The 9,750-nt window shown below is 37.1% G+C and overlaps 1 protein-coding gene across 2 annotated transcripts in view; it reads right to left on the reverse strand.

The window, feature by feature from the left end:
- Positions 1 to 9,750, reverse strand: part of Taf7 (TATA-box binding protein associated factor 7) — a 232,652-nt gene that overhangs the window by 103,993 nt on the left and 118,909 nt on the right. For both annotated transcript variants that reach the window (XM_068362242.1, XM_068362241.1), the window contains exon 5: positions 7,369 to 7,533. In XM_068362242.1, coding sequence (XP_068218343.1) covers positions 7,369 to 7,533 — 165 coding nt within the window. The remainder of the gene's footprint in view (positions 1 to 7,368; positions 7,534 to 9,750) is intronic.

Genomic DNA, 9,750 nt, shown 5'->3' on the forward strand with positions numbered 1-9,750 from the left:
CTAAGCCTAAAGTTTACGGAGCAAAAACAAAAATGAAATCAATAGCCACCAATTCACAAACCTCTGCACGGTCCGTAATTGCAGAGGTTGCATCTAGTTTAGATTCAAATGCATTGGCGTTGCTGCCCACTAAAGCACATTTGTCGCGCAGTATTAGAGGCTGGAGGCAAAAGGAAAATCAAGCTCCTCCGATCCCAACCGGAAGAAGTGGGTATATTATACCAGAAGAATATAAATTTCTTGAAAATGGGGATCAGTTTTTATTATACGATAGTGGGGAAGATTGTCCAGACAGAATTTTAGTTTTTGGCACAAAAGCTGGGCTAGACGACCTTGAGAAAAACAAGGACTGGGCGTGTGACGGCAAGTTTAAATGCAGCCCAGAGATATATTACCAATTGTTCACATTACATATTGTTATAAAGAATATTAGTATACCACTTATTTTTGTCTTGCTACCTGACAAATCCACTTTTCAGTGCCTTGAAGGACTTACGCCCATCATTACAACCCGAAACCTTGATGGTCGATTTTGAAAAAGCAAGTATTAACGCCTTTTCTGCTGTATTTCCAACAAAAAAAGTAACAGGTTGTTTATTTCATACGGCTAAGAATATTTATAGGCACATTGTGGATCTCGGTTTAAAGTCGCGTTATCAAACAGACGCAGAATTCAACAACAAAATCAAATGTTTCACCGCTTTAGCTTTCCTTCCTGTGCAAGATGATATTGATGGATTTATGATGACGATTTACCCCAAGAATTTGTATCCTATTTCGAAACGCACTATATAGGAGGAGAACGGGGTAGAGGAGTGCGAAGACGAACAGTTGAGACTACTTTTCCTATTGCATTATGGAATGTTTTTGAACGAGTTCAGCATAATAGAAGCATAGCGAACAACAGCATAGAAGGCTACCATAATGCACTGCAAAGCTCAATGACAAATAAGCATCTAAATCTATGGAAGCTTATTTTGTATCTAAAAAAGGAAGAAATTTTAGCAAGAAAGAAAAAGTGTGACTTAGACCGAGGAAACGCTGAAGGAATGAAAAAGGTATATAGTGATGTCAACACAAGACTCCATCGACAAGTAATTGGGTACAATTCTGCACAAAAAAGAGACTATTTGCGTAGTCTTGCGGGGAATCTGCACTCTTTTTATATTATTGCATTTTTTCTGTTTTATTCCATATATGTTCTTAAATAACGAAACTTTTTTAAAGGATATGTTCTTAAATAATAAAGTATTTTATAAATGGTCAATGTATTTTCATTTGGTCATAGTAAATAAATAAATAAAACATTTATTTGATTTCCTTATTGGTTGTTTACTTATCGAAACTTCGAAAGCCAAACTTGGTTGTTTGAAAGAGATAAAATGGTACTTCAGAAACCAAAGTGTTTTTATCACAAATACTTGTTTTACGGGAAAATTGTCTTGCGGCGATTTTTCCTATTAGGCGAAATTTCTCAAGGCGAGAATTCCTGAGGCGAGTTTTCCTACGGCAAACTTGTTTACGGCGAATTTTCCTAAAACCCGCCCTCGCACCTCAACAGGTGGATGGGTACACGACACTACAAGAGACTTTCTCACTGGACTTGGGTCTACTCGACCAATAGTTGGGGTCTGCGACCAAACCTGGTTCGCATAAACCCTCATCAGAGAGAAAAGCTCACTCTCTCACTGTAATAGGTGGATGGGTATGCGACATTGCGTAAGACTTTCACGCTGAACTTGTGTTTACTCGTCTTTGGGCCGGGGCTATGTGAGACAAAGCACGTGAACTCCCCAATGCTCCAGCAGGAGTTTGACGAGTAGTCTGGGGCGGTCTAACATTAGGAGTCACTTCACATACGTGCGACAGGAAAGCTGGGTTCTTTCCCCAAAGGGGAAGGAACCCTCAGTGCAGAACCCAAAGGTTCCATCTTGACAAAGCTGGAAGAGGTCTGTTGTGACTTGTGTCTTGTGGACACGATGGCGAGGGATCGAGACTGAGCACAGTCTTCATATTACCTCATTGTCTCGCTCCGATGGCCTAGAAAGAGGCTTGGAAGAATCCAGCATTTTTTCTCCTCGCACCGAGTGGAGACGCCTACCCAGGGAAAGATCTAACTCGCGAACGAGAAAGGTGTTTGCCCTTGAGAGGGGTGATTCATCAAAGCTTTGCAGACCCTTCGCTAGTTGATCATACTCAGGCTGAATACTTTGGAAAACTTCTAGACAAAGGGCATGGAAAGAATATCTTGGAGAGTGACAAAGGATATTCCATTAATGGCAAACGCAAATAAGGTTACACTTAGCACACAACCCTGGGGAGCTCCTTCCTAACATTGCCTCTCTGACAGCATTTCACCCACTTTAACTTGAAAAAAAACCTATGTGAAACAAATGCTTGCATAACAATGGTAGTTCAAAAATCTATGTGAAACAAATCTTGCATAACAATGGTAGTTCTCCTCTCAATGACAAATTATAAATGGTTTTAAGTATACCATATCTCCATGCAGTACCATATGCCTTTTCAAGATAAAAAACAGACTATTACATGGTGCTGTTTTGGAAGCAAAGAATTCAAGTCGTACCAACACATCAGTCGTTGAGTGCATTTTTCTGAAACCACACTGTTTAAGTACTAAAATACCTTTCTTCTCTAAATACCATATCAGTCTTGCATTGATCATCTGAATAATCTTACATAAACATGATGTTAATGCAATTGGTCGATAGTTTGCTGCTAAAATCTTATCCTTATCAGGTTTTAAAAAGGCTAAATTAATGGCTAGTTCCCAAACACTTGGATAACTATACAATCCTGCCATATTCTGTTAATAATACTATAAGTAAATAACTCAATATTAACGGGTACATGCTTAATCATTGCAAAGGAAATTCCATTAGGTCCAATGGCTGTATCATAGCAAGAAGCGAATCCAGAATCAAATTCCCTTTCAGTAATAGGAGCATTGTAAGATTCCTCCTTTTCTATAGTAAAATTTAGCATTTTCTGTTCTTCCATGTTTCTATAAATATAAGATGATATTCAGCTGTTGAACACCAAACAGAACAGTACTCAAAATATAAAAGAATAAAAGCTATTCTTCTGGATAAACATGTCTCCAAAAATCTTGAAAGATATTTTTTCCTGTACAGTAGGATGTGGATTTTTTGTGTAAATAAAAAAATAGATCAGATTAGTTTCTCATAAGTGAAAGACACCTAACGTGTTAAGAGTCGCAGGTATGTAAAAAATACACCACCAATGAAAAATTCTGGCTAAGGGGAAGCCTATGTCCCATTACTATTAATAACCATTCTCTAAGTTCTGATAGGGTACATTTTCATCAGCCATGGTTTGGCCCTAGAACTTATTTCAAGGTTTATGAAAAAAAAATTTAACACAAGCAATGATTGATTTTGAGATTCAAACTGGTTACTAGCATGTACAAACCAGTCATGACATCAACCACACAACAAATATGATGCTTGCTGCTGAAACCGAAAACCTCACACTTCATACGTACTGCAACAAGCAACCATAACTATCACCACAGCTGTGGGAATCATAAAAAAATTACAATTGATTTTATTTTAGAAATTAGTTGCAGAGCTTTACATTGTGAAGCTTATGTTTTCTTTGTAATTTTACTTTGTGTTTTTTTGTGAAGTTACTAGGCTTTATCTATAACAGATGATGAAATTGGAGTACAGTGCTTTCTTTAATTTTTTTTATATCAAAATAAAATATCTTTTATGTCTCTCCAACTCCATCAAAAATTAACCATATTGTCCTAAATCCTTTATCAAGAATTAAGTTTATTGCAAGATGGTGATCTTAGGGATAACAGATGGAAATTGAGTAATCTTAAGTTTCATTGACTCATAGATGAATGTTAAGCTTTTGTCTAAAAGAGTTCGTGAGAAAGACTCTGAACAGAACAATGTTCATTTCAGATTCAGTTCCTGTTGTAAAACTATAATTAATTTGTGATATTTGCTCAATTTAGTAAATAGTAGGTTGGCCAGGGCACCAGCCACCTGTTGAGATACTACCACTAGAGAATTATGGGGTCCTCTGACTGGCCAGACAGTACTACTGTATATTGGATCATTCTCTCTGGTTACGGTTCACTTTCCCTTTGCCTACACACACACTGAATAGTCTGGCCTATTCTTTACATATTCTCCTCTGACAACACTGAGATTACCAAACAATTCTCCTTCACCCAAGGGATTAACTACTGCACTGCAGTTGTTCAGTGGCTGCTTTCCTCTAAGTGAGGGTGGAAGGGACTCTTTAGCCATGGTAAGCAGCTCTTCTAGGAAAGGGACAATCCAAATTCGGACCATTGTTCTCTGGTCTTGGGTAGTGCCATAGCCTCTGTACCATGGTCTTCCACTGTCTTAGATTAGAGTTCTCTTGCTTGAGAGTACACTTGGGCACACTATTCTATCTTATTTCTCTTCCTCTTGTTTTGCTAAGTTTTTAAAGTTTGTATAGAAGATATTCATTTCAATGCTGCTGTTCTTAAAATGTTTTATTTTTTCCTTGTTTCCTTTCCTCACTGGGCTATTTTCCCTGATGGAGCCCCTGGGCTTATAGCATTTTTCTTTTCAAACTATGGTTGTAGCTTAGCAATTAAAAATGATAATAATAATAATAATAATAATAATAATAATAATAATAATAATAATAATAATAATAATAATAACAATAATAAATGATAATAATAATAATTAGGGATGCGTGAATCCGTAAATATTCATCTTTTCAAAGAATTGTTCACAAAGGTTTGTTAAGAAGGTAGTTCGGTTTCTTTTGGTTGTTGTCTTGGCAGAAATAGTTTCCTCTGTATGCATGTTTGCAACTTCTATACATACATCATTAAAACATGAAAACCGTGGGTCCTGATTATTTAAGTGTTTTCATGATCGAAGGTGCTATCTATATAGTGATAAATATCTCCTCAGTTATAAAAAGGAGGAACGTAGAGATTAGAGGTCCCCTTTTTTGTTTTGTTTCATTTGTTGATGTCGGCTACCCGCCAAAATTGGGGGAAGTGCCTTGGTATATGTATGTATGTAATTGGGCATCTTAAGAAATTTTAAGGGGTGTTCCATTATTCATTAAATATGGATTTGTACTTTTGCATGGAAATCTCCTCTCCAACTGAAACGGATGAATTTTCTGATGAAGTTTCTCACTGATGTAGTGGGGGCTGGTTTTGGATGTAGGATAATGTTTACTTCCAAAATTAACACATTGTATCATCTCAGACATGAACTAAATTAAACTGTGTCCTGATAGAAAGCATTATATACAACAGTCTTCTTTACTTCAGTAACATTTTACTTAGTCATCATACCTACGGCATTTACTGTATTGCACTGGTTTACTTTCATAAGATTTTACTTCAATTTTGTCTCCCTGCCATTCAGATGTTTACTGGTAACTCTTGACTTTCACAATCTATTTTTGCAATCTTTAATTTGATGCTATCTTTCATTCTACCCTCTGGCATAGAAAGAGATTACTGGGATCTTGGTTTTCCTTCAATTTTTTTAACATTATTGAACAAGTTAAAGAACGTATTTTCATCTGGTACTATTATAGACACATACTTGTGATCGAGTGTGCAATGTAATGACACTTCTATTGACTCAAAAGAGAGTTCTCAATTTATCTTCGTGGGGTCTTTGATGCCTCTTCTGTTTGGAAGATGTCAATCATTGCATGTCTTTATAGTGATGCCATGACCTTCCTCTACAAAAAGATAATCTTAGCCGTCGTCCAGTCCAGTGTCCCCAGCTCTCACCATCGAGGTCTATATAGATTTTAAAGGTTCAAATTTCCATTAGCTCTCTTTTTTTTCCAAAAGCTCTAGCTAGGGAACAGAGCTGAAGATTTTTCTTTTGTTTTTAAGGGGTAATCTAATTGAAAGTTGGAAGGCTTTTTGGTACTGATAATGAAAAACCTTGCCCAGAGGGACTGACAAAAGAATTTATCATACTCATCATTAGTAATGCCTTTAAATATTTTTTCTGGTTAAAATTATCTTATTCAAGTTGGATCTAATTTAAATCATTCCCCTCTTTCATACTGCATGATTCAAAGGAAAAGATACTTGAGCAAACAGTTTCTCTACTATTGCCATTTTTCATAACTAAATCCTTTACAAGTTCATTGTTTTTTATTAATTCTTATGAAAGTCTCCATGAAGTTTTATTCAAACTGGCTCTTTCCCCCTATAAATAAATTATTGCCCTGAAAGACCCACATAAATATATATCTCACCCTCAGTGTCTTAAGGGCCAATAGACCATCAAGATCAGATCCAGCAATGAGGACAAGTTCCCCTTCACTCTATCAGGTATTCATATTTTACCATATCCACCATCCTTCAATGTTCCAAAGTCAGTTGTTATCAAATTTGTAGTTCTTTTGATATCTTTGGGGAAGAAATATAAATAAATAACCAGGAACAAAAGAGATGTATGACTTAAATTTTTGGGGTCAACATCTGAGGTGCAAGGCCCCCAAGGATTTATTGTTTGTTATCAAAGCAAGAAGGTCATTGTCCTCCAATTGATATCCCCTAATCCCTATTAACAACAGCAATTCAATGGTTAAGAGGGAACAAAAGTAGAAGATATACGTGACCATCTATAAAGATAACAGTAAAAGTCAAACCAGAGAGTAAGAGGGAACTTCCACACACAAACAAGAGAGGTAGGTGTTTTCAGTTTGTCCATCCACAAAAGAACGAGTGGCTATTACAAAGAAAGCCCTATGATTAGTCAATACATCACTACACTAAGGCAAAGGCTATCAATACGGTTAAAGAGGAGAGTTAGACACACGCCGTACCTTGAGAGGGAAAATTCTCATATTTTTTTTAATAGGTAGTAGAAATTCTCTTCCTTTACCAAAGGAATAGGAAATGAACATCAGTAAGGTTCATAGAAATAAATTCCTATCATCAGTGGTTTTTATTGAAATTTGTGGTGCTATGAAAATAAAAATCTCTTTCCTTTACTTACATTTACAACTTGACAGTAGAAAGGTACCCTATTATTATTATTATTACTAGCCAAGCTACAACCCTAGTTTGAAAAGCAAGATGCTATAAGCCCAAGGGCTCCAACATGAAAAAATAGCCCAGTGAGGAAAGGAAATAAGAAAAAAAATAAATGATGAGAACAAATTAACAATAAATCATTCTAAAAACAGTAACAAAGTAAAAACAGATATGTCATATATAATCTATAAAAAGACTTATTTCAGCCATACAATCATGAGACTTTGCTGCACGGATGCAAAACAAACCCATGCATGAGACCACATAAACAGACTCAACTTCCATACCTTCTTTCTGAGAGTTTTACGAAAGCGTCTTTTCCGAACATTTTTCAAAGGTGGAGTATATCCATGAGGCCATAAGTACTTTTTGTCAACTTTATGAGGATCACGACGCTTTTTCTTTGGATCTTCTTCCTCGGGTGGATCTTCTTCTTCACGTACCATTAACATCTGCCAGAGATATAAAAATAATATGAGTTACAAACTACTCTCATTTAGGTTAATACATTATAGTGTCTTATTTTGCAAATTACACACACAGTATTAAAAGAACAAATATGGCAAATATTTCCCTTGTCAAAATATCAAAATCATCTCTATTAATCTCAGCTTAGTTTCACATGGTTCAAAGTTTGTTAGTGTCAACATTCACCCTAAAAACTAAATTTCTTGATTTCCTTCACTTCACTATTCTGACCCCCCATTATCCTATTGTCAATATGGCATTGAATAGTAATGAGAGTGGCATGGTTAAGCCATTTGAGTATACAGTGAACCCTCGTTTATCGCGGTAGATAGGTTCCAGACGCGGGCGCGATAGGTGAAAATCCGCGAAGTAGTGACAGCATATTTACCTATTTATTTAACATGTATATTCGGACTTTTAAAACCTTCCCTTGTACGTAGTACTGTTAACAAACCACCCTTTAATGTACAGAACACTTAATGCATGTACTACAGCACCCTAAACTAAAACAGGCACAAATATTAAAGGCGATTTTATATCATGTGTTTCCTAAACACCTAAAAAGCACGATAAAAAATGGCAACCAATGTTTTGTTTACGTTCATCTCTGATCATAATGAAGAAACAAACTCATTTAGTGTACACATATATGTATAGGTTAGTTTTTGCATCGATTATATTGATTATACAGTACTGTATGTTGATTTTTTTATTACCAATGTTTTAGTTTATGTATTTTTCTTAGGACTTCCAAATGAAATCTTTTTCTTTATGACGCCGCCTGAAACGACGGCGTGTACGCTCAGTAAACAACCACGCTCAGAACAAACAAGGCATTTAACGCGCATGATGATAGTGATAAATAATGATACAGTACATACAGTATTTACAGTAAAAGCATTTACAAAATATGTTACCTTACAAATATAAATTATACAGTACTTGTACGTAGCAAAGCAGGAAAACAATTTGAGAGAGAGAGAGAGAGAGAGAGAGAGAGAGAGAGAGAGAGAGAGAGAGAGAGAGAGAGAGAGAGAGAGAGAGAGAGAGAGAGAGAGAGAGAGAGAGATTGTTTTACGTACGAATGTAAATTTTAAACAAAAAAAATATGATAGGTTACAACATGTAGACTTTTAAAACCTTCCCTTTAACTTAATGCATACAGTACGTACATTACTAAACTATAAAACAGGTTAAAGTAAAAAATAAAGATTGTTACTGTACTCACCACGAAAGAAGTTCAAGAAAAACTTGAATGACGATGGCGATGAATTTGCTGCACAGTAGAAATGATGATGATGAAGCTGATGATGTGTTCTACTGTGCAGTCAATGATAGTATTTTACGTCTCTTCAGACGGAGGTGTCTTTTCCTGGGACACCTCTTCAACTTCTTCAATTTCTTCCGAAGGCGTACTAGCAGGAGGAACTGGCTCTTTTTTGCGAGGCTGGAAGAACATTGTGATCGGAAGTTGTTGCCGCTGCTTCTTTTTTCGATCCAAGAGCATCCTGTAGGGAGTCATGATGTCATCGACCTTATTTGAGAATTGCATCGAGCGAACCATATCCTCGTCCCACTCTTGTAACATTTCTTTCGCCTCCTTCATATGGTTGCAGAACTTGGCAAGCCGTTCTAATGTTAAGCCCGTTTCTTCGACATTTTCTTGGGTCTCTTCCTGGGTACCCTCACTCTCTTCCTCACTTGCCGATTTCGTCAGGTCTTCGAGGTCTGCGTCAGTTAGGGGCTGGGAATGGCAGTCCAACAACTCGTCGACGTCTTCAGTCGTCATGTCGCCAAACCCGTCACCTCCAATTATGGCAGCCAACTGCACAGATTTCCGTATTGCAGAGTGTTGGATTTCCGACGGAGTAAATCCCTTGTCGTCGTAAACAATATCGGGCCACAGCTTCTTCCAGCTCGCATTCACGGTTGCAGGTTTCATCTCTTGAAGTGCCTTTTGAATATTCTGCAGGCACGTGGCTATGGTGTACTGCCGCCAGTACGCCTTCAAGTTGAAATCTTCATCCTCGTCATCTTGGGCAGCATCCACACACGCAACGAGGTCCGCCAAGGTATTCTTTGTGTAGAGGGCCTTGAACGCCCTGATAACCCCCTGGTCCATCGGTTGAATTAATGACGTGGTGTTGGGTGGCAGGAACTCAACCTGAACGCCCTCACGCGACAGGTCAGTTGCGTGTCCA

The sequence above is a fragment of the Palaemon carinicauda genome, chromosome 38 (genome assembly GCF_036898095.1).
Source record: "Palaemon carinicauda isolate YSFRI2023 chromosome 38, ASM3689809v2, whole genome shotgun sequence".
Taxonomy (NCBI): Eukaryota; Metazoa; Arthropoda; class Malacostraca; order Decapoda; family Palaemonidae; genus Palaemon; species Palaemon carinicauda.